Source organism: Halichoerus grypus, chromosome 8, assembly GCF_964656455.1.
Source record: "Halichoerus grypus chromosome 8, mHalGry1.hap1.1, whole genome shotgun sequence".
Taxonomy (NCBI): domain Eukaryota; kingdom Metazoa; phylum Chordata; class Mammalia; order Carnivora; family Phocidae; genus Halichoerus; species Halichoerus grypus.
The window spans coordinates 90,428,660-90,454,842 of record NC_135719.1 but is presented as its reverse complement, the minus strand read 5'-3'; the positions used below and the strand labels follow the sequence as shown (position 1 = coordinate 90,454,842).

At 40.3% G+C, this 26,183-nt stretch overlaps 1 protein-coding gene across 6 annotated transcripts in view; it reads right to left on the bottom strand.

Annotated features, from left to right (window-relative positions):
* NPAS3 (neuronal PAS domain protein 3) overlaps positions 1-26,183 on the bottom strand; it is an 839,760-nt gene that overhangs the window by 108,442 nt on the left and 705,135 nt on the right. For all 6 annotated transcript variants that reach the window (XM_078053550.1, XM_078053551.1, XM_078053553.1 and 3 more), the window contains one exon: positions 15,767-15,941. In XM_078053550.1, coding sequence (XP_077909676.1) covers positions 15,767-15,941 — 175 coding nt within the window. The remainder of the gene's footprint in view (positions 1-15,766; positions 15,942-26,183) is intronic.

The window sequence follows — 26,183 nt, the reverse complement described above, 5'->3', positions numbered from 1 at the left end:
CATCAAGACCCGTTGGAGGGAGGGAATAATAATAAAAAAAAAAGGCGTTTGGTTAACATGCTGCAGAACAGCACTCTCTTTTCCACCTCACTTCAGGCTGTTCTTGAAAGATCTGAACAGTTGTATAATAATGAAAAATGGGCAATCCTTGTGGGGCATTGCCTCCGCTCCCACACCTCCGCCCACGCATTCATCATTCTGCAGGTATTGTCAGTGAAAGTTTAATTGCATAAACACTCTGTAACTGTCCTGTCATATTTCTTGTCAGTCTGGATTCCCTCTCCGGGCTCACTATCTCACAAAACTATAATTGAATTGCTACCAAATCACAAGAGTTTCCCCCCCGCCCAAATAAAATCTTTATGAATAGAATTTGTTTCCTATCAGCAGATTTGACAAATTATGGCAGAGGAAGGGCCTTGGTGATAATTTGTGAGTTTATTCTCAATCTAGCTATTTGCTGAATGCTCTTATCTATTTTTAAAAAAAATTTTAAAGCCCCAGTGGCAGGGGGCGGGGTAGGGGGAGCATCCAGCAAGCCTAAGGGGCTCAGTGGTAATAATTCTGCAGGACCAATGGAAGCCTGTGGAAAAATGGGAAGATTATCTTTGCCCTACTGTGAAAGGGCACCGTTGGTAAAAGAAAGACATATGAATTCAGAGTGAAACTGGGAATCTGTCAAAACGAAGATTCCACCAAACTGTGAATTCTTAGTTACGAGGTACTAAGTACCCAATTTAGTCAAGTGTTTATTCCATCAAACTCTCCCTTCTTTTCTCCTTGCACCAAACTTTTCAGTGATCATTACTCATGTATAAGCTCTGAGCAGCCAGATTCTTTGACAGATTTTTAGGACCATGAACAAATGAAAATTAATCAAAGGCATGACATGCAATTTACTAAATATGTGATCATGACATTTTAATGCATTTACAACATTGTCAAAGTATTAATAGCTTCCCAAAACAAGTAAAACAGAATGTATCTGATGTGGACTAAGGATTATCTTTTGTCTAGTCTGCTTCATTTTATACTCTTGTAAACCACAGCCCCATCCCCCCCTTCCAGTTTCACAGTATGAGGTCTCAGCAGAGACCTGAATTCCAGCCATTCTCTTTTATAATTCTATCGGTAGTATGGGCATGAAATATAGCTCCTGGTGAATAACTCTTAAATGGGACGGGGCTTCACCCAGATTGACAACTGTCTGATTGTTTATGTTTTTTAAATGTGCTTATCAAAACCATGTAGGATTGATGGGTGTTTTTAGATGAAGTTATGTTTTTGCAACAGACTTAATTTAGGACTAAGGTTAAGGCTTAGGATAAATGAGTGCATTAGATGATTAAAGAACATTTGTCTTGTGGGACACTTAAGTCATTTATTTATGACACTTAAAAACAAGCTAGGAAAGAAAGCACCACGGGTTTAACGAAATCAGTTTTATACAAATGTTAAACTAAAACTAATGACTTTTTTAATGGAACTCCAAGATATGCCAGTTTACTAGATATCCAGAGGCAGAATCAAATGTGCAGTGGAGTAAACATGATGAAAAAATACTGGAATTTAAAAAAAAGTCTCAATGCTGTGTATATGTGTGTAGGTATACTCATGTGAACCTTCTTCCAGAAGTTTTTTTTTTTTAAATTGCAATTGCTTCTTTATTTGAGGAACTAGGTCTGCCTCTCTTTAAAATGCTCTCTTTTAAATGGAAGAAGATTTTCTGATGGTATAGGAATCTGGACTACCGTACTGCCCTGTACTAGGTATGATAAAATACCTTGTCAGGGACAATGGGATGGCTCAGGGGATTGGTAATGGGATATATAGAGCCTTTCACCCATAGGTCATTGGCTTGAATTTTGTCCAGGTTGGCGGTGACTAAAAGTCATTAACATCTCATGACTGCTTGGTGGCCTATGTGAAATGAGTTTCTTAATTTATTTATTTAAGTCCATATATAGTACCTATGGCTGGGGCATCTGGGCATCTCTCTTGCTTTTACAGAAACACTCCACAAAATCTACACTCATTTCAGTTCTCAAGATTCGTGATGAACTGAAGCCCTCCTACACAAAATAAAAGGATTCATTTAAAGTTCAAACCAATAGCGGAGTACCTCTACCTATTCTCCAGCACAGACTGGAAGGATGCGTGAAAGCTGATCTGATAGTAAAAGGAGCCACAGGTTGTGGAGATCTAACATCCAGTTTTGTGTCACTTAGTCTCTTGTGGAGCATGATCCGTGTTGTGGCCATGGTGACATCATGACGGCCCAGCCAGATAAAGAGGGAGAATAGCAGTCAAGCACATCATGTATGCTATGTGTGGGCTAAATCATGCGGTCCTAAGCAGAACACATTTTAATGGGCCAGGCTAGAAGCTGTAAATCTTTGGAGACCAACATCAAGGTCTATTCCAAAGTGGACCTGGGCATGGGCAGCCTCCAAGCTAGCCTCAGAAAAGGGGAAGGCAGCAGGTATATTTTGGTGTTCAGAATCTAGAAACAGTGGGATGGGCCTCCGAGAACAGGAATTAGGTGCCTCTGTTATGCTTTAAAAAAACTGAGGATACAAAAAAAAAGTGAATTTGCAAAACAGAATCTGTGCATTAGAGAAGCTGGAGGAAGGTAAATTATGTATTTCTGAAAGAGTCTTTCCTCTTAAATGGAGGCTTTCCAAAAGGACTCCACTTAAGGGGCAAGGGGGAGGGAGGGAATTTTCAGAAGCACACCTATTGGGTACTGTGATCCATGTAGAGTCTGAGCCCTTTAAGTCACATAACTCCAACATGGTGTCAGTGAAGCCCAAGTTTAAGCCTTACCTGTACAGATGCCAGCTTTATGTCACTTAACCCCCGGCTAGCTTTTCCATAAGGAATAACTTTGGTAATAAGAGAATACTTAGCTCAACACAATTAATAATAATGATAATACTCGCTGAATACTTATGACGTGCCATACTACTATTCCAAGCATTTTATTTTTTAAAAAATTTATTTATTTTTAAAGAGAGAGAGAGCACGTGAGTAGAGGGAGGGGCAGAGGGTAAGACAGAGAATCTCCAGCAGACTCTGCGCTGAGCTGACATGGGTCTCGATCTCATGACCCTGAGCTCATGACCTGAGCTGAAACCAAGAGTCAGACGCTCAACGGACTGAGCCACCCAGCCATCCCTAAGCATCTTAGATGTATAAACTCACAACACCCTTATAAGGTATGCTAATATGCTAATTTATTTTTGAGGTTAAAACCAACAGGTGATTATTCCTACCCCATTCTCCAATCTATACAGAGAGCTAAAATTGTATAATAGGCAAACAGTGGTATAAGTTAATTAACCTGCTCAAGGTCACATTTCTAGTAAGTGACAGAGCCCGAAGTTCAACCCATGAACACAAGCTATCTGGTTCTAATACCCTGTGTACTTATATATTTGCAACTACTACAGAAATAATTTAAGGGGTATGTTCTACAATTGGGGTTAGGACTGTCCTCTTTTGTCATCAACTCTTAGTTATTAGAGTAACCTGCAAGTTAACAGGACTGCTGATTTTTAAAATCCATAATATGGGTAAGAGAATTGAATTAAATTGCTACAAACCAGAGAAAACAACCTAGTAGCTGATGACCATGCCATACTGCGTCTCCTGTCCCACAGCTCTGACATATGCCCTTGCATCTACAACCAGTGGTAACTGGTTGGGGTTATCACTCAGGGGAGGAAAGCCATGGACAGAGCTCTGGGCAGCCATAATCATACCCTTACACCATAACCTCTCGGTGTATTGCTATGGTGAGTGGGAAACCAGAGACTTGTGCTCTGCCTGTGTAAATGAATAGGAGGGCAGGGTAAAAGAGGGATGGATATGAGACACTGCAAATGAAAGCTCAGGGCTGCTCTAAAAATTGTGAAACTTGGAGCAGACAGGTCTTGACTTAAAACTTTACAGTTGATTATGAGCTAGATTGACCTAGGAGCTCACGTTTAGGAAAGCTTGAAGGGCACCCTGAAGACCAGTGAGAGATATTTGGGAGAGCTAGCAAAGGAACTAGATAATTTGACCACTGAGGTGAGTGGTTAGAGAGTGATCCTGCTTGCACAGGAGTGTCTTGGAAGAAGGAACAGGCGTGGATGGGAAGGAGTGGCATCCATCTGGCAGAAACAAGATTGTGTGCTTAATCACGTGTTTCTGGGGTGTTAGAAGTCTCTCCCTCTAAAAAAAATATTAGCCGTGGTCAAATAAATTGGGAAAGATGAGTTCAAACAAAATAGACTTATCGATCAGAGAAATTTCAAACGTTCATTAAATTAATGCTCGTTACTCTCCAGTGAGAAGATATGCTACGAAGCTTTTCCCTCTGCTCTTTAGGGAACTTTTTTTACAAAGAACATCTCACAGGGCAGGTACAATAAGGAACACATTTTGGAAGTACTGGCTTAAAATCTGTGTCAGCTCTGCATTCTAGAAAGCAGAGGTCAAGAGGTCCATTACAAATTGATGCATAGATTTACCTCTTGTTTATAAAATGGAGACATCTATGAACTGAATCTTTCAACAGAGGTCCTTTTGATTCCTTCTCATCAGTTGGCGAAATATAAGTTCTGTGAGAGCACGGACCTTCCTGGTAACTAGTATATTCCAAGAACTGGAACAGAGCTTGACCCATCCATGCACATGCAATAAATAATGACTGAATGACTAAAATAATGAATGAATGAATGTTTTTCAAATCTTAGACTACTGGGCTTATGTTTTTACACTTTTATGTTACTTCTGTGAAATGGAAAGTATTTCCCTACATATTAGTCAAATTTTTAATTCATTTTTATATGATCAATTTTATCAATTTTTGCCTTGTTTTGACTAACAGTAATTTAGGGGATCAACAGATAATTTTGATTCTCCTCCAACATCAACACTCGCTCCATTTAATAAACAGATGGCTGGACACAGGAAAGCAGAGTTTTAATCTTTTATGATGTCACTAATTTTACCATTGCTCTTTCTGGTATTTTTATTTGGAGAGGAAATCCCGACAAGTAAGCAGCACTGACCAGTAGACTGATATTTTATCACAGGCACGTGATACACTTTAATAAACCATAAAGAGGAACAGCTTTGAACCCCAGGGGAATTTATATCTTAATATTTTATGATCAATAGCATATGTATTTTTATAATTTTTAAATTTTTCCAGACTTTATTACGAGTTGATAAAAAAGAGTGGACAGATGGTATCATCAATCCTAATCATGTGAAAGCTTGAGACTTGCATAATTTCTAGAATATTAGCCACTATTAGCTCCGGGCTAAAGACTGACCACAAGGTACATTTCTACCTTTTTCTATTATCTTATGTCCAAATCACCATTTCTTCTGCTGCAAGGCCCTTCAGTATTTCCTCTCAAGATCTACCCACTACTTTTGGATTAAACAAATGGTCTCTTGAATGGTTTCCTTTACTTCCAGTCTGCTCTATTCAACATATCCTGCATATTCTTGACAAAATAAAGAATCAGGTATCAAGTCCAGTGAACATAAGCTACCTGCAGATAGGAATCAGCGTAACACTGGGAAGACTATTCTAACAGAGCTGCCTGGGAAGGATGGAGGATGTGGTCTCAGTTAGGGGTTGGACAGCTATTTTAGATAGATGTTGAGAAACACTTTGATGGAATGGTTAAGGATGGGAATGCTGATGTCAGGCTGCTTGGGTTCAAATCCTAGGCTTTCTACCTACTAACTGTGTGATTTTTCCACATTAATATTTTTTTCTCAGTTTCTTTTCTTCATCTATAAAATGGGAAAAATAATGGTACTTTCCTCATTGTATTTTGTGAGGCATGAATGATGCAATTCATATACTAGGTTCAGTGGAGTGTCTGACACTAGGTGACCATTCAATGAATATTAGAAGTTATGTTGTATAAGGGATTCAAGAGTCCACAGCTGGTCATGTAAGATGACCCACAAGGGAGGATCCTTCCAAACTCAAAATTTATTTTTGTATTTTTAAATGATAAAATAATGTTTTTATTGGGTCACTGCTCTGTTTAGTAAGTTATACCTGGTCAGTCTTTAGCCAGGATCTCATACCATTCTCAGATGCTTCTCCCTGGCATTCCAGCTCCTCTAGGATCTGGCTCCATCCTAGATGGGCATGCACCTTTGCTTCAGTGAGGAAGACAGGGCTCCTTCCTGTCTCCCAAATGCATCCCACTGGGCCACTTGGGGTGATTCACCTGGTAGATCATCCTACCTCTTTGCTCTTAGGTCAGTTTTCATGCAGCACATGCGAATCATCCCTTCTCATCAAAGCCTCCCACAGTCACTGAGACTCTCCCTGACTTCTTACACCTCTTGCCATTTTTATGCCCCAGTTGAGGGTAGCAGCACTATTGTTGTTGTCGTTCCTCTGGCTGTTGTGGGTAAGTCTCCTACTGATGATGATCAGTTTTCTAAGGGCAGGTGTCGTATCTTCTACCTCTTGTGTTCTCTGCAAGCGCCCAGCAAAGTGCTCAAAACAAACACATGGCCCAAGTTCAAATCCTAGGGCCACGGAGTCCACTGTGGTGTGAGGCAAGCCCTTTACTATCTCTAGTTTTGGTTGAGGGTCATAGTGAGAAATACATTACTTCAACATGCCAACTCTTGTAGTTGTAACACAGAGGTAAAACATGGTAAAAGCTATTTGTTAATATCATCATTAATGTTCCTAGAGTATTTGCAACAAGTTATACCTTGGGTAGAAAAAGCTAAAAGAGTCAGTATAAATTTCCAAAGCTAGCATTTCCTGAATTTGTTAATGAAATCAGTGGGACGGGGATAGTTTGGGAACACCTCCCATTCAGAACACTCCTACAGAGCCAAAAAGAGCAATAGTCAGAAGAATGAATATTCCTGTGAACCGATCATGCAGCAGACATTTTTTAGGTTAATTAAATAAAGAAAACAAAACAAAAACCAACCAAAAAGCCCTTGATAGTGTGCATCAGAGTCCCTGACAGTCATGGTCTATGTATGTTTGGGCATGTCAAAGCAGCTCGCTCCCAAAGAAGCAACACTTGTGGGCTGTTAATTTCAGGGTTGACATTTCAAACCTGAGACAGTTCTCCCAGGAATGCCAACAGCAGTGGCTTGTAATACAATGCTGCCCTACCCATACACCAAAGTGTCCTGATTGTCATCATCACACTCTTGCATTGTAGTAATAATCTGTCCCCCTCACATGATGGTCAGCTCCTGGAAGGCAAGGAGCTTTATCTTTGTTTCCTCTGTGCTTTGTATAACATCTGACACATGACAGATATGCAATCAATGGTTACTGAATAGTCTATAGAATCTCTAATATCAGGTGGGCCTGGATCTTGAATAAGCATTCACTCTAGTTAATAACAACTACAGAAAAGACACTGATTCTTCCCTTCTCTCAAGCTAGTTTTGTCAACAGAAGATAGGCGATGTTTTCCATGGGTCCCAAGAAACTATGATTGTGTTTCCTGAGCAGATACCTCCAGGAGGATATGACTGACTCCTGATGGACCCTCGTGTTCTTCTTGTTCTTTTTCTACATCATGCCCATCTTGCAAGACTGGTTCTGAAAGGAAGAGCCTGGAAAAGCTGCCCAGAGCCTGAGGCAGAGCCGGGGTCAAATGCACAGAGACAATTTTGGCTGTGCTTTTGGCCGAGGAGGCACACAGCTAATGGGGACCAAGAGACTCAGGGCTGAATTTTGCCTATAATTGATTCAGATGCTACTGTTCACTGTAGCGTGAGGAGCTTCAATGCAGGGATGAAGGAAGGAACAAGGATCAGATGGAGGATTTTAGTCCTAAGTGAGAGACTATATTTAACAAAAATGTGATTTAGCCAATGAACTATTTGCATAAGGGGATAGTTAGGTTTCTCTCTGGATGCCAGAAGCCTCTTGGAAAATATTCCTCTCTAGGGTCTGCTTGGAGGTCTGCTATCAGGGTTTTGTCTCCTTTTTGTATCCAGTTCCTAGGCTTTGTACCTACTCCAACCCTCATATTGTACCCTTTACTCTAACCTTAGCTGCTGAAAAACGTGTGGTTTGCGGCAAGCCACTTGGAATTTCCATCACTCCCTGCACCCCCATCTGTAAAATAGGGCTAACACACTGACCTGCCTCAGAGGGACAGTGTGTGAATTAACTCCTGTAATTAGTGGTTTCTGTGCTCTGCACACTCCAGGCAGGATGTGAGTACCAGCCGTGTCGCAGTGGCCTGAGCGCACTTCGCTTCTAACGCCGTACTCGGGAATAACTGTTTGGCAAAGAGCTGACAACTGGAAGTTGCAAACTTTACACAGAAGCAATATTTCCAGTATTTTCCCCAAGCAATCAGGAGTAAATTGCTCACTAGGGGTGGAAATGGTTTCTAGCCAGCTCTGCCTCTTCTGATCTGTGCACCCTGCAAAGCTCAGTCAACGCCAGGTAACGGATCCTTCGTAAATCTGCTGTTTAGTGCAGATGAAGATTTCGGAATGGTATAATTTGGACAGGGATGAAATTTCTGTGCAGCGATATGTATTAAAAGCAAATAACTTGTGATTTGTTCAAGGCAAGAGTTTGAGAAATAGAATCTATAATTTGTGATCATCCAATGACAAAGACAGCCACTTTTTTGTTGGTTTGTTTTAATGAAGAAGGACAGGCCATCCGTTAACAAGTTGTCTTGGGTTTCATCTTAGAACCTCTGAAAATGTACCCCCTTATCACCACAGGTAAAGAAAAGTCAAAATTATGACCTAGAAAGCTATATAAAATAACTGTTAAAAATAATGGGTTTAAAAAATTGATCTTCTAAACCTTCAATAGAAGGTTTAGGGAAAAAAAATGCTACATATAAACGGAGTAAAACTATTGTGTATTTCGATAAGAGTCCTGTGCTTCTATTATTGAACAAACCATTTGCTACCCCTTAAATACCATGATATTAATTTATATAAAAGCTGCACTTTTTTTTTTGAGTTGCAACCACTGTGATTTAACTCTGGGAAGAGAACGTTTGTTTCAGCATGGCATGCAGAACTCTGGTGAGATCCAGCATCTTCTCTGGGAACAAAAGGGAGGCTGTTCTCTTGTAGCTAAGTGAGTCACCACCATGGTTTCGACGGGTCAGGGTGTCAAGCCCGGAAATGTTGTCATGCATTGCCGCCATGTGACCTGGGGGCTGGCCTGGAAGCGCCGAGCTCAGGTCCCAGGCCGGCACAGCCTGGTGGGAAGAAGAGATTTTACCTGACTTTTCTTGAGCTCCCTCAGGCAAGATCTTAGAAGTATAAGGCCGCTTTGAAATGTCCTCATCACGCACAGACAAGCTCACCGAAGTGAGCTCACACCAATTAAGGTGATGTGTGCCTAGGCCTTGAATGCCAGAAGAGAGCTCTGGAAAATATGGATTCCCTTCTGTGGCAGTTCCAGATGCTCTTGCTTAGCATAGCTGGGGATAAAAGTGACATTTAAAAATAGTCTTCTTTCTGCAGGAGAAAAATAGTACTGCCTCAGGGTAGTGTTTTTTGAGGCACAAGAAGCACTCTGAGTTTGACAAGGCAGTCTCCAGAATAGCACTGACTTGTTTTTAGCATAGATGCGTCATCTTCATTCAGGAGTGGCAAAAGATAATATTTATTTCGTTTCAAAATAACGATGAAATAGCTAAGGGAAAGAATTTTGCGTATGTATTTTTTGGTATAAAGCTGAGTTTATGCATAAATGATGATCTCTTTGGGTTATGAAAAGATTAGTTTTTGTTAGGCTGCTTTCTGACTAGACTTGACACATACGTGCGCACGTGGGTATTAAGAGGGGGCAGGCCAGTGTTGGGTAATCGTGAACTCGTCTGGATCATTGCTACAGTAGAGATGCATTTTATATTCAATCCATCGGAGATAACCGTGGTACGTTATCTGGTGGATTTATCTTTGCTTATGTTGTATGAATATGGAAAGGAATTAAGTGTGTGTTTACAGTTTGATAAACATTCAACATAAATTATACATTTTAATTTCATTTATTAGTTGGGGACCATGGAAAGCAGAAATTTCATTGCATACAAACTGCCATTTAGATGGAAGGATTAGCAGTTTCCTGAAAAGGTACACTAATTGTTAAGAACAAAATTCATTTCCATCTCAAGTGAGTCACTGTGTGGTTCGTGGTTACATGGTTTGTAGTCAGAGTTTTAGAAAGGCAGAGGGAGAGCGCAGCTCACCCTAGTGACTAGAGTTCGTATTTTATACTTCCGGTGGAGCCAACATTGCCATCAAGAGTAAATCTAGTGCTAATCAACGTCTTACGGTAGACAACTTGAATGTTGTCATTACCATGCACATTCTCAAGCTCTGTTGATGTCTGAAAGAACTTGGTCTGATCTTTGAGCATTAGCATGCAGAGCAGTCTCCATGATATTATCTTACCATATAACGACTCCAAAAATCTCACAGAGATTAATGGTGATAACATAATTCCAGAAAGTTGCCACTCTATATGTAGAAATATATTGGCAATAAAAACCAGTCACTGTGTGCCTTTCCCCAGTAGGGGATCTCTCACTTTTCTTTGATTTTTAAAGGCTTCAGATCAATAACTGGAGTGACATTATTAACAGCTCCCTCAACACCTTGGCCAGCGCTAATATTAAATCCATTACACCTTCTGTTTGACATTTGCAGTACAGCGGAGAGTGCTGTAGATACAGTCACGTTGTCTGGGGACCGAGGTTGGATGTGGGGTTAGTAAGATGGTTTCCCTTGCCTGACTTCTAAATTCAGTTCATTGATAGGAAACTTGAACAACAACAACAACAAAAAAATCAAAGAACATCCCCCACCCCCACCAACACTATACTAGACAGTAAATAATTCACCCTTAAAGGTACAAGTGTATCTCAGCAGTTTTTGAAACAAAATAATGATCTGATCCTCAGATAAATTTTTAAATTCTTTATTGTTATTCCTAAACATTTATGCATCTAATTATATCACTTATTATGGAACTGGCTAATGAATTCAGAGGAATTGCGTTCCTGTAGAATCAAGTGCTGATCAAATTTACCACGGCACAGACGCGTAAGTAGAAAATGCAGATTATTTGCATTCAGACAAGGACTCTACTGCTTCAATTTTGCTTGTCGTTAAAATATTCAGGACATAGAGTGGGCATAATAGCATTAAGATCATACTATACAGTGATTATCTTCACCGCCCCCCCGTAACAGGGCAGGTCTGTCTGAAACTTTAGACGGAGCACGATAACCTCTATTTTAGACAATCAATGGTGAGCCATGCTGCTGTAGTTATTCTTGACCAAAAGTACTGTCTCATACATTTTGCTCAGTTGTCTAAATCCTGGCGCAGTATTGATTTCTCTCTCTATGAGCTCATACCCATTCAATAAGCTGCAAGAACCTCTTGTCCTGGCTGAGTTCCCTCTGAAGCAGGACCCAGGTGTGTGACTCCTGCCAGTGCTCCTACAGTTGGGACTTGATTGTTAGCTAGTGGGAAACAAACCACTGGAGTGGCTCAGTTGGTTAAGTGTCTGCCTTCGGCTCAGGTCATGATGTCAGGGTCCTGGGATCGAGCCCCACATCGTGCTCCCTGCTCTGCGGGAAGCCTGCTTCTCCCTCTCCCACTCCCCCTGCTCGTGTTCCCTCTCTTGCTGTGTCTCTCTCTGTCAAATAAATAAATAAAATCTTAAAGTGAGAAACATGACAGGGAAAGCTGCTTGTGAGGTTAAGTGGAAAGGCAGAAGCCTGTATGTTATGATCTTATTTCAGACAAACAGACAATGACCCCCCCCAATACTACATACATATATATAAGTATGTATATGTTCCTATATATATAGGAACAGAAAATCTGGAAGGATAGGCATAGAGTATATACATATGAACAGTGGTCATTTGGGGGTAGTGGGATGTTTGGTGGTCTTTATTCTTTGTTTTCTGCATTCTCTAAAGTTTTCACAATAAGAATGAATTAATTTTAGAATTAGAAATAAAAAAGGAGTAAAGCCCAATTTTATGACCTAACCTAAGGAATATCAGGAGATTTTTAAAGTTCCTCCAGGATTTCTTAAAAGAGCTGCTTTTTTATTTATTAAGCATTTAAAGATGCAGCACTGAAATTTATTAAGAGAAGAGGATAGCACTCATAATCCTGAGATTACAGAATCATTAAGAGTAATGAAAAGATATATGCAGATCTAGAAAAAGAAAAGGGACCACCCAGACATCCCGTTCCAGAGGTTCTGTGCTCCCCCTGGTGCGGGAGCCTGCAGGACAGCACAATCTCTTCCAAAATGGTTAGAATCTCCATAGACACTCTAGAACTTTATAACTTTACAAACAAGGCCACCCATGTATTTTTCTTCTGCCTGCTTTAAGATTTCTCTAAAAGAAATACAGTAGTATTTACTAAACTATGAATAACTAGGCATATGTGTAAAAGATTTATTTGGATTTTCAACAGTCAAGAGATTCCCTGCTCTCCCCCCCCCCCCCCCCATTATCTTGAGACTGGTTCAAGATAAGACGATCACAGGGCTGGCAGTTCAGAGAAAGAGAATTCCTATTATGGCACAGTATCGCTGCCTCTTAGGCTGGTTTAGTCACTTATTTCCTTTTATTATAATGCCAAATGTTATTTAGATTTCAGTCATTTAGTAATGCTACACTGAACACATCAGGGCTTCTGAAAAAGTCCATACCTCCATTTTCATAATCACCATATACTGATATCCCCTTTCCAACAAAATTACACTACTATTTAAAAAAGAATCTGTGTTTCATCAGAGTTTAAAAGATTATGTTGCAATGAACAAGTCCTCAAAAATGTCCCCTCGTATTATTAAGAATTAGGAAATCTTGTTAAAATTCTTTCAGCCTTTAAGAAACATAAGCAGCTTTGGGATGTAGTGCCTGTCATGAACTTTTTAAGTAATTCCCTTGGAGCAGTGATATGCATTAGTGAAGATATTTAGTTAAAGGTAGCACCCTACACTGCTTTTCAGTATTTAAAGCAGTCAATCTAATTGCCTTTTAAGCCTAAGACTGAAAATAACCAATGCTACAGAATTTTAAGGCAGAGTAAGTTTCACATTTTGTAATGGTAAGAGCTATACTCTTCATCAAGGAAGAGAAACCCTTATGCCACTGTTGCTAATAAGCCCCAGTGGCTAAGAAATGTAGAAAGCAGAATTTTCAATTTTACTAGTTATGATGGCTCCAGGAAGGCTGGGAGGGCAGGGGAAAGCAACCCAAGTAAATTGTCAACCATACTTCAATACTGAATGACAGAGTAGCTCTAAAGGAGATACGCCATTCTCCTCACAGTGTGCCTAGAACTGTTTTATGCATCCTGGAGCCTCCTGGAAGGCACGGGATTGATCAGAGTTCTTATAATCAATCTTAAACCAGTTTGATTTTGACTCTAGCTTACGATATCCCAGCAGAACTGGTTTACAGGCTGTGGATTTTTTTCTCCCGATCAAAGTCTTTTCCAAGTGACAAGTTACCCTTAACATGTGTTTGGGGAGAGATCAAGCTCAACGGTGTGATCTGGTCACCGAGAGAGGAGACAGTCCCTCTGCTTTGTACTAGTCCAAATACATCCAGAGGGCTGCACGGGAGTTCTCAGAACCATATTCTTAGAGGGTCACTAACAAACTGAGGAATGGCTGGCGGTCTCAGGAACATGCCATTGAATAATGGTTGTCAGATGAAGGGCTGTTTGACCTGCAAAGGAGAAGGAAGGCAGGAGGGAGGGAGAATTTGGTATATCTGACTTCATGTATTTGAGAGGCTAGGATGGAGAGGAAGGAGTAGAGCTGAAATGAGATCCCAGAGGACAGACCTGGGATCAGTGAGGAGAAATTGCAGCAAACTTAGATTTTGGCTCCATATTCAGAGAACTGTTCTCTCAGAGCTGTTCGCCAATGGAACGGGCAGCCTTGAGGTTTCTGAACTTCCCATTGGGGTGGTTCTGCTGGAAGGTTAGCTGTGGGCTTTGACGTAGAGGGTTGGCTCCCCTGGTCGAAGGTTGGAGATCATCTAAACTTGAGAGTTTGTGAGTCAGGGAAACAATGAGGGTTTTATAAACTTGAATTCTTATACATTGAGTGTTGAGGAGTATGAGCAATCCAGGTTCCCTAATCCAGGAAAGAGTAAAAACTATTTTCATGTGCTGTTTCTCAAATCTGCCCAGGTATGAATATTTTCATGATGAAATGCAGTTTCAATGATCTCACTGACATCTATTCAGCGAAGTCAGTGAGCAACAGAAGGTAAGACTTCCCCGGGAACAAAATTATTTTCATTTTTAAATGGTAAAGAGTAGTCTTAAATACTCTCTCTTCTCATGCCTGGTGCTCACTGGAGAAAGATGCTCACCAATGTTGCAGAATTATGCCCTAGAAGCTGCAGTTAACTTACACGAGGAAATATGAATTGGTTTTAGATGGAATTAAAATATTTCCAAAAAGGCAAATATGTTTTTTTTTTTCCCATCTGTGTGAGCAAACATACTGTGATTATTTTTAAGCAGGCCAAATTTAAGTATTTTCTTAGGATCATTTTAGTATTAATCTTAAGACAGGTTTTTTCCACTTTTCTTTCTATAAAATGAGTTTGTGTTGCAAATCTGTTTTAAAACAACATGTCAAGTAAAGTACAAGCATCTTTAAGGAGTGCAAAAATAATTTCCCAAGTAAGCAAATAAAACTTTGCACTTCAAATCAGGCCCTGATTCATTAAAAATCTTAAACTTCTCATGAGAAAAATTAACATTTAAACCACTGCTGCTTGGCCAAGCACTCCACCACACAAGAATATGAAATATCTCCTCTAAAAAAGTACAAAAAGGACAAAACCACAAATGTGGAACTTCAATTAATTTAAAGCCCCAATCAGCAAAGAATAAATCCTTCGCAGATCTAATTACCAGCGCTCTCGGAAGACCCAGGCCGACCAGCCAATCTTCCCCGTGTTTGAACAGCTTGATGAACTAGGGGACTGATGGATATCAAGTCATTTTGTTTAATTTATAAATGGATTTTCCCCTAATACTTAAATTATCATCAGTACAACACAATGAAAATGGGAACATTCTGAATGCAAAGTCTATAAGAATCCTGGAAGGAATCCCAATGAGGAATGTCACCTCTGTTCATTCCTCTATACAATTGATCTAATTAAATACTGAGGGTGGAAAGGCAGTTTAAAATGTAGCCATTTCTGTTTTCTTTTTAGCCTTAATTTATCTGTTCACATCTTTCAAGTACCTTCTGATGCTTACAAAAAAAAAAAAAAAAAAAAAAAGAAACCAAGATTTCTGCAAGTCCCTAATATTTTTAATTATCTACAAGCTAATATTCAAGAAGCCTTTATCATAGATTTTGGTGAATAATAAATAAATGCATTGCATTTAGCCACGGTAACAATACAAAGAAGAGGGCTTTCCAAATCTGAACCTTTTCCCTCTAGTAATCTGAAAGAGGAACTAAAAGAACTAGTACCTTCTCTATGTATTGTTCAACTGAAATTAGATCTCTGGATTATACTTATTAAAATGTCTCCTTATTTTCAAATCTCTTCCTTATTTAATTACTGCATGGGACAGAAAGCTGCATGGAATTGTTAAATACCATTAGACCTATTTATAGTCTCTTCACACTGGCAACTCGAGTGCAGTCATTGGCAAAGGTCCTGCCCACCATCCCACATGTTGGGATTGCAATTCCCACCTGGCTCAGGGGTCTCCGACTGGGAGGAGGACGATGCGGAGCTGGCTCCGTCCTCAGCAGTGCCCTGTGAGAGGAGACCCCGCCCGGGCGGGAGCTTCATGCCCAGCTGCTCTGCCATCTCCACGTGGTCCCCCGGGTGGACATAGTCAAAGACGCTACTGCCTGTCAGCTCCACCTAGAGGGGGAAGAGAAAGGGTGGGAGAGAAAGGTGTCAACGGCTCTTCTGTTCTCAAATTCAGCACCCCTGTGACTCAGATCTGGAGCAGAAAAGGAAACAGATGCAGACCCCAGCAACAATCCTAGTTCTGAGTCTTCATCCTTAAATGCTGAAGGATTCTTCGAGTTGAAAGATTTTTTTGTGTGTGTGTGTGGGGGGGGGGTACGTATTTATTTAGCAATTGTTTAGCCCAGTTTTTTTCTCATATACCGTTGTTTGCATAAAGCCAAAACACTCTGTGAAACGTGGAGGAGCCTGCCCGGCATTCAGCTGTTTTGTCCATGCATCATCAAATACTCGCATGTTTCGTGTCAACCGGATGATTGACTGAATTCTACGGTTTTCTTATTGAGAAGTTTGGGCTTTGTATAGAAACAGCCGGAGATAGCGGAGGAGTATTTTCCTTAGAATACACCAAATTCCAAGATGTGTATTTATACATATCAGCTTATTTCTATGTAAATTTAGGCGAAAGAAGTGCTGCTTACAAATATATGCAAAGGCATAATGTTTTCATTAAATATTACTCATTAGCTCGGTAATCATATGGAGAATTTTCCATGCAGAAGAGGTCAGCTGGGGTCTGAACCAGCCATTTTTTTTTCTGCTAGTATCAGCTTGTTTTGCCTTCAATCTAATAAGATACATGGTACGAATCTCCTTGAGGGCCTGAAAAAAATGTTTTATTTGGTATACTCTTTGTATCAGGCGGATTCTAAAGGTAGAGAGTGAATATCAAGTATCAGAAGAGGGTCAGCCTGCAGTGAAGGCAGGCCTATTTCCAGGCTGTCAGGCAAGGCCCCTGTCTAGGTTGCCTGCTGTCTAAGGGACTGGCCTTATCTCTGTGCTCTTCTGATGGTATAATTCTTACCTCCTTCCAAGAAGAGCAATAATGCTCCTAAAATAATGCAGGGTTCAAGGTACTATGACCGGGAAAGGTGTGTCAACAACAGAAAAAGAAAAAGCTCTTTCCCAGGTCCCTGATGGGTGGGAGTTTCATGGTCTCAGGCCATGATGTACCCCAGTGCCAGAAGTTCAGACTATCAGAAGTTTCTTGCTGGATGTTTACCTAGCACTCCTTCCTACCTCCTCTCCCTTTCCTGCGTAATGTGCAGCATCCCTCCAAATTCCACCTGAGAGCCTGCACTCGTTTTCTTCCAAGAAGGAAGCCTGGCAGTGGGCGAACTGTCACAGAGAGCATAATACCCAGAGCAATTATTATCCCCAGAACTCCAAGTCCCAGTAAAATGATCACATCTACTCCCAGACACCATTTGATTAAAATTGTAACAGGCTACACATCTTCAACATCTATCAATTAACAGAGGGAGAGCCAGAAAAATGGGAGGCTAAATTCAGTTTGGTTAATAGCTATTCCTGAAAAAGGCTCGCATAACTTTTACCGAAAATGAGGTACTTTCTCTTTGCTATTAAATTACATTCTCCTACCGTATTACCCGACTACTGACTCTATCATTTTACAATAACTATTTCCTCCATTTGATATTGTTACAGAGCGTAAATCAGGATTCATAAGTGATCAGTTCCTACCCTCTGGGAGGGAGGGATTACATGGAAATAATCTCTTTAATGTGCGCCTTGCCTCTAAGCATTTCACACAGCAATAAATGGGTAAACTGACTTTGAGCAATTAAGAAATTAAATGAAACTAATAAAATGTGTGTTTTAATATTTCTTGATGGTTATTTTGTTTGGGGATTAGTGAATATGAGAAAGTCACTGGCATTCTGCAGCGAGTCCAATGGCAGCACTTTAATATTGTTGTCACTTCTCTCCGAGTCTTCCTTTAATACTGCAATGTGCCTTTTGGCACAGACCACAGATTGTGATAAGATGACAACACAGGTGGGAGATTAATAGATTTTTTAGGGGTGCTGGCTATTGAATATTCATGTAAGCCAGTCTTAACAGCGGCGAGGAGGCGTAGGCCCCTGTCTCCACAGCCTGCTTGGCTCACTTATGCAGGCATTTCCTTTCCATCATATAATGGCCCAAGTATACACATCTAGAGCAAGACTGAGGCATGATGTGCCACATCACATCCCCCCAGTGCCCTCAAGAGATCTTCCACCAGGTACCCCAGAGTCTAATAGTGGACGGAAAGGCTGACACTGAGAATTTGATTCTATCTCGGTCTTTCTGTGTGTGCTATACTCAAGGTCACACGGCAGAGGGGAAGGCGCAAACTACTTGGGGTCGTAACTTGACTTGGAGATCAGAATCTTTTCCTCCTCTGCTGTGTGACCTTGGACCATTCACTTAACCTCCCTGGGCTGGGCAGTACGGCTGCTCTGTGTGACTCGGGGCCGGGGGGGGGGCACCCTCCATGGGAACGGTGTAAGGCAGTGGCCCGAGAGCCGAGCTGAAAACAAGACTTTCTCTACCTGCCTCGGAGCCTGGTTTTGAAAATCTAGTGAAACCATGCAGAGGAAATCACTTTTTAAGAAAGAAGCAACACGATGCTTGCTGTATCCGCCAAACAGTGTTTGGTGGATGAGAATGGGTGACCCCCAGACATGCACACCCCTACATAACTACAGTGAGGGTTTGGGTGGTGGCTTTGGGACGTAGCTTTGATCAGAGGGTGTGGCACGCGTGATGCACGCTTTGAGCCCCAACTACACCAGTAACGCTCTGGGGGGCTATCCACCGCTGTGTATGAGTACTTTCCATACTTTTCTTGGATTAATTCTCATAACACACACTCTTTTGAACTGTTCTGATGCCCTCTTCTACAGAAGAACTTGAATAGAAGTGGCTAACAGTGGAGGCAGAATTTGGTTCAAAGTCTGCCTTGTCATCCTACCACTTCTCGGAGAGCACGTCCGCAGTCAGGGAGGCAGAGCAAGCAGGGACCTCTGAGCTCCTCCACCCTTGAGCTTCACTTTTATTCAGGAGAGAACTCTGAGCACCAGGGTGGAAGGAGGGTGAGGGCAGGCAGCCCGCCCAACGCCAGGCCTGAGGATGCTTGGCCCTCATCTCTCAGGCCAAAAAAGGGCACGAAAGCAGGTATACTAAAGGGAGATAGACATGGAGATGGACAAAAGTCTCTGAGCCCAGGGTCCTCCTCCTCTTCTTCCTCACTTTTTACATTTGTCTAGCACTTTCAACATTCCTCGCACTGCTTTTCACTTCACTTTCTTAGATTTTAGAGCTGGGAGAGACCTTAAAAACCATCCACGAATGCCCTCTTATTTAATAGGTGAGAAGTTAAAAGTGCTTGTTCAAATTTACCCAGCTGCTTGCTGGTAGAAGTAGGGCTATCAGCCCAGTTGGCAAACTCTCAGTTAACCACTTTTCTTACCCCTTGTCTGATTTTTCTCTCTTAGGAAGACTGTTTAGAATTCACCTGCCACTAAATTCTGCACCTCAAAGTACACTGCAGGAACCAAGAATGGGGATCTTTCACTTGATGAACAGACATGACTTCATGCTACCTTGAAATAGGAAAAATAAACAGAGCTCCAATCCAATGTTACCAAGTCTTCCAAAACTTGCCCGATAAGAACTAGGACTAGTGTCTCCTACACAGTAGGTCTATCACAAATGTTTGCTGAGTGCATAAAAGATAGATATTTAGACCTGAAAAGAATTTTGCTTTATCTGTGCTTGATTTGGACAAGTTTAGGTTGGTTCTTTTATATTATTCATGGCATTATTATTATTTTTTTCTTTTTTAGAGAGAGAGAGAGAGAGCACGAGCAGGGGGGAGGGGCAGAGGAAGAAGGAGAAGCAGACTCCCTGCTGAGCAGGGAGCTGGATGGGGGACTCAATCCTAGGACCCTGGGATCATGACCTGAGCCAAAGGCAGATGCTTAATGACTGAGCCACCCAGGCACCCCTCACGGCATTATTATTATAACATTATTTGTCCTGTAAAATGAGTTACAATATAGCACCATGATATATTTCCAATAAGTATTTGTTGAATGCATGGAGACCTCGACCTTCTTCTATAAAAGCCAACTGCAGGGAAAGAACAGGTTTTAAGGCACTCTTTAATACAGCCATCTTTTGTAACCCCCTCTCTGCAATCTACGGCAGAACTGTGGCTAGTTGGTTATCGAAATGTTCACAGAATTTCATAAAAATTATTTCCTAACCATCCCTTCAAATTAACAGAACTTTGGAGAAATTTCATTTTATGTTGATTAGGATCTACATAATGGAAAGGTATAGCCTTTCTCCACTTAATATTGTGTTCTTCTGATTGGTGCAAGCTGGATGGTAAGGCAAATAAATACAAGACCCTCTTCATTTTATAGTAAGTCCAATCACCTTATGTGGTGCTAAAAAAACCCAAACATGTTGTGTTTATTTTCATTCTGCCTCATCGTTCTGATATAGAACCTTTCTTTCTTCTTGTTCTACTAATTTATACATGTATTGTATACAGACCCATGGGACTTTGAGTTGTCTCTCCAACATTGCTCCCTGGATCTCCCTCTACTCCCGTGACACGGAGAGAAATTACTCTCTCACATTGCTTAGTGTATTGGAAAACTGCTGAGAATGTACAAGGGGCAGGAGACAGGCAATGAGTAATAAGCAGTCATTTAGTCTAAAGTCCTTTCTCCCTGTGCTCCCCACTCAGGCTACCTACCACAGATTCCTCAGAACAGACTGTAGCCACGAGTGCCATCTGCACAGTCAAGCTAAACCATGGCTTTCCCCGACTTTAATTCACATTCTGTTAGCTTGCATGCAATTTGCACACTAGACACAGTTGATTTGGTAACTCTGAAGTTTCCCAGGAAAAAAAAATGTAAATATATTGTACAGTGGTTTGAGTTGACTTTTCCATGTAGGGTCACTGTACCCTGCTGGTAGATAGGATGGGGGACTAATTTGTCTTTTCATACATCAAGCAAGCATGTCAATAGCCTTTGCTTGGCCCCCTGGGGTGAGCAAATACTTTTTAACTACAGCAACGCACTAACACTGCAACTCATTGCATCCAGTGCTCCTTCGATTGAGATGGTTTGGTACAAATGAGGAACAGGCAGCAATGTTGTCAGTCCTCTCCACATTGGAGCAACTTGAGAAAGATACTTTTATAAAGAAAGATCATAAAACCTATTTCTTTAATGCATTATTCATTTTGATCACACGAAAAATATCATTCAAAAGCTGCCATTTAAGGTATAATTTCCTAAGCCTTTTATAGGATTTTGTTTGTTTGTTTGTTTTTGAGGGCATTGAGATTGCGGGAGGACTCGGAGGCACTGTGGGTTCAGCCCTTTTCCCAGAGTCCTTTGCAGCTGGGCCCTGCTCCTACAGGGATGCCAGTCATATTGTGATAGAAGGTCAGACCTGAGAGAGGACGATGTTAGTGGCAAGCCGTTTGGAAGACGAACTCCCAGGTTAGGCTTTCAGATCCACTGTAAGACCCTGGTTAGAAAATCCTGACCCAGGATAAGATGGAAATTCTATCTCAGCATGGCAGGTTAGGATTTGTAGTTTTTTGGGGGTCACGTTTATATTATTGAGGGATAATAAAGTGATAAAAGAATAAAATATAATAAGATGTGATAGCTTGATTAGCATAGGTTTTCTTTGGATTTACTGGTATCTTAATGCCATCTTCATAACTTCCTACATATTGCAGAACTCTACTGAATATTTATGAACTGTTTTGACAGAAACTTGATGTTCTTTACTGCTCTGTCTCATTCTATGTATTTGCTGACTTATCTGAAGAAAAACGCATAAAAGCATTGGGTCTGTTACAGAAATACATGTATAAATTAGTAGAACAAGAAGAAAGAAAGGTTCTATATCAGAACGATGAGGCAGAATGAAAAATCCTTTCAATGTCATCAAATAAGAAAATGAATCCAACTCTCTTCTCACAGATATGTTAACAGAGCCTTCCCTTAGAAGAATTTGAGCTAAAAGATACCATATCATGTGTTTATCTTCAGAAATAAACATTTCAACTCCTTTGGGAATCAGTGAGGCCAAGTACTTCTCTGTTGGTGTATTTTTGTATACTTTTCTAGAACCCTTGGAGTGCCCGACTCGAGAATGTGCAACCACAGTATCCGAAGAGAATACTGCATAACCAGTTCTGAACTTTGATTAGGAAGTGCCAGAAGATAATTCCAGTGGATTTCCTAGTTCTCAGAGAAGAAAATGAAAAAAGCTGTAGGAGAAATGGAACACAAGAGGAAACAAAGAACAGATTGCAGATACTGCTTCGAATTTAGGCATAGTTCTATGGAACACTACGCTGCTTTTATGACTATCATTCCCAATAGCTGAATTGATCAAGGACGCTGAATGTTAAATATTCAGAAGTGTTAGCTGGATCATTACTCAGACTACAATTGAGCATATTTGAATACTTCTAGAAATAGCCTGGGTATAAAAGAAATCGGGACTTTGAAGTCTCCCCCATTTTTTTTCTGCTTAAGAAATAAGTTATATACTGTATTTCATTTTTTCTTGTGGTCCTATAGTTCTGGTATTTCTCCATTACCCTGTATTATGAAGGCAGTGGTTTTAAAATAGTTTTGATATGTCAATATCCTTTTCCTTTCATTAAGAGACACTGAAAGAAGAACCTAGAGAATGCTGTAATACTGAAGGGACATTACATCACAGGAATGAGCCCAAGGATTTGTGAAAGTGACTAAATCAAGAAATTTTAAAACCTCACTTTACAAGGTTCCTATAGTTTTAAAGTGTCTGTAGAGCAGAAAAGGCTCTATAGTGCTGGGAAGGAAAAAAGGATTTTTTAGTATTTATCACAGTGCTGGGAAGGAAAAAAGGATGCAATTGGAGGTTACAACATAGTCAAAAGTGAAATGATGCCAAGAAAGATGAAGAATCTTAAAAAGAAACTGAAGTCAATCTCTCTTCTCTGAAGATCAAACAAATAGTAAGATGTCACTTTCAAAGCTTCTTCATTACCTTGGTAGTAAGGAAACCAATCAACATAAAATACTTGATATTGGCATAGTTAATCCATTATCCTCAAATTTTACATGGTTCAATATTTGTCATTTAAATCTAGATACACATTGAGATGCATGTTATGCATAGCCAGACTTCAGTATCAATATATCTTCATTCTTGTTTAATTGTTTTTGTTATTCTAACAGTGAATTTTGTCCTTCTTCTTTGGTCATGTGAATAAGAAAAAGTAGAAAATGCTTATAAGTTAAGATTGAAATCGAAATTTTGCCCTAATTCTAAACAGCCCTTTTGTTTTCAAGAAAGGTAAATGGATAAGGACAACACTAGTCATTATGGAGTTGCCTTTTCCATTTGTGTTTTGAAAGTTAACACATGATTATTTTATTCTAGTCCTAGAGAAACAATGTAGCTTATGTGACTAAAACTCTGGATATGTTTCATGCGCACAAATAATAGAGTTAATCATACCTGATTGTTTTTAAAGGGGCTACTCTATGACCGAAGCCCTCACCAGGAGCTAAGTCCCAATGTTTAAGTGATGCTGTTGGGAGAAGAACAAGAATGACAAAAAAACCAAAAAAACAAAAAACAAAACTAGAAAGGTTTAAGAAAGAGAATTTGTCTGTAGACCTCAAGAGAGCGTCATGTTTAAGAGAAAGCAAAACAAAAGGAGGAGCTTGTTCCACTGACATCTTGGTTTCCCTGATTTAGGTCATGCCATAGCTGCTATCTTTGCAACCACCAGCTCTCCTCCTCCAGGTCATTGTGAGGGGTCTTGAAAAATCTCATCCAAGAAGATCACAAGGTATACAAAAATATTTTAGCCATGGGGCGCCTGGGTGGCTCAGTTGGTTAAGCGACTGCCTTCGGCTCAGGTCATGATCCTGGAGTCCCAGGATCGAGTCCCGCATCGGGCTCCCTGCTCGGCAGGGAGTCTGCTTCTCCCTCTGACCCTCCTCCCTCTCATGCTCTCTGTCTCTCATTCTCTCTCTCTCAAATAAATAAATAAAATCTTAAAAAAAAAAAAAAAATTTTAGCCATTGCAGGAAGTGGGTGTCAAGTTAACCTGGAGTTTATAACCCAACGAAGAGAACAAGAAGGAATAAAACGCTCTGTGCTGTGATCAATTAATGACCCTTCCAGAACATTTCCTATTGACATGTTTTAGTGCATCTTAGGAACTTCCTGAAAGCCATGTGGGCACATAGGTCTAGTGTATCCTTTATTCCTAGTGAATTACCGTAAGAGAAAGGCCTGATATACTTCTATTTTATTTTGGCTGTTGTAACTACCAACTGTGGTAGTGTTTGAGGTTATTTTCTATGAAACGAGTCAATACCCTGAGCAGTCTCTAGGTGCTATTTTAAAGGAATAAGTTAAATTCACAACTGTTTAATAACAGACTGTGAGTTAGTCTTGTTAGAATAGGGAATGTAAATAGAATTGGCAAGTAGAGAAAAGGAGTCATTCCACGGGCTAAAAGCAGTGCTGTGTTTCTTAAGATATTTGAGGGTAGGAGTTTGATGGTGGTGGGGGAAATAAACCTCTTTGGGAATCTGATAAATTCTGTTCTTCTGTGTCACCAGAAAGATGCTCTGACAACACACAATTTAGCATTTTATTTTAGGGCTTTCATACACCCCGGGAGTTTATCCATGAATAGTCTTTAGAGCTGGGTAGTCCAATAGGGTAGCCACATGTGGCTAGTCTGAATTAGAATATTCTATAAGGGTAAAATGACACTAGGTTTCAGACTTAGTGTAAAAAATTAAAAGATTGCAATATATTTTATATTATCACATATTAAAAAATTTTCAAAAGATTAAATACAATAATTATTAAAATCCATCTCTCTTGCTTATTTTTACTTTCTAAAGTTACACATGTGGTTTGTAGCATATTTCTACTGGACATTGTTGCTCTAGAACCACTACTCTTCTGGAGTGGAAGAACATGAGGTATTAGAATACCATGAAATTGATATTAAAGAGGTGTGAGAGAATAAAAAATAGACATAGAGGATTGTCTTTAGAATAAAAGGACTGAATTTTTAGATTTAATCTATTTAAAGACTTTAGTCGATCAAGTATTTATCAGTCATCTGCTCTCTGTAAGACACTGAATTTGGATTATGGGCATAAAAAGAAACATTAAAACTTAGCACCTGCTCCCCAGGAGCTTACAACCCACTTTGAAGTGATAGGGCAAACATTTGCAGAGTTAAATGATATGACAAAGATATCTGACAGCACAACATAGTATACGAATAAGTTGTAATTTGAGCATTATAGGTCACTCCCTGTCAAATTGTCTGGGAGGGCAACTCCTCTGCTGGTTCTATGTAGAGAAGAAAATTAGAAAGGACAGGTGACAAAAAGGGAGCTGTCCAAGACACCATGGGGTTCTAACTGCACTGAAGCTCAGAAGGGCAGGGGTGGTGGGCTACACAAGCCCAGGACAGCGGGAAGCATTCGGTAGAGGCTCAGTAAACACTAGATGATGGATTTGGGCCCTAAGGAGATAGATCTATGCTAGTCTTCATTAACCTTTTTATTTTTCCCTTTTAAACTACTGAAAAACAGCTTCAATAAGTCATTTACAGGAAATGTCATATCTTGCTTTTCTTCCCGAGTGTGCATCTCAAACACAACTGACTCCTATAAACCTAGGGCTGAAATAATCGCCAGTTTGAACTTCTTGTCCCACATGCTAAAGCCCTGAATCCAAGATCCTTGTCTCATTTGTTCCAATACTTAGCATGCTGTAATCAACTCAGTTTTTATGATGGATGGTTTTTAATCTAGCTCCTTCCTTCTCCAAAGAGACTTAAATAGGTTTGTTGTCTTTTTACCTGACCATACAATCCCCAGCAGAGGTATTACCCAACTTCTCCACCTAGGACAGACAGAAAGAGCTCAAGATAAGGAGCAGCTGGTTCATGCTGGGCAACCACAAACTCTCAAGGCATTTAATCTATTATCCCAACACCAACTACCTTAGCTATCTGCATATTTCCAGGTTATTTAGAGATGGTTCTATGGCTCAGTAACTGAAAGCCCTTTCAAACTTTTGCTCTGGGTGTGAATCAACCGATATTTGTAATACACATCTGCTTCTACAGAGAAACATGGGTATACTGGAAATTAGCCAGACAAATCACCTGTAGTGTGGGCCTTTACTGATTTGAACTGAATTTACCAATTCATTTGACAAGCTTTACATATAGTTATCAAAACCTTCAAGTTTTACCCTATCCCA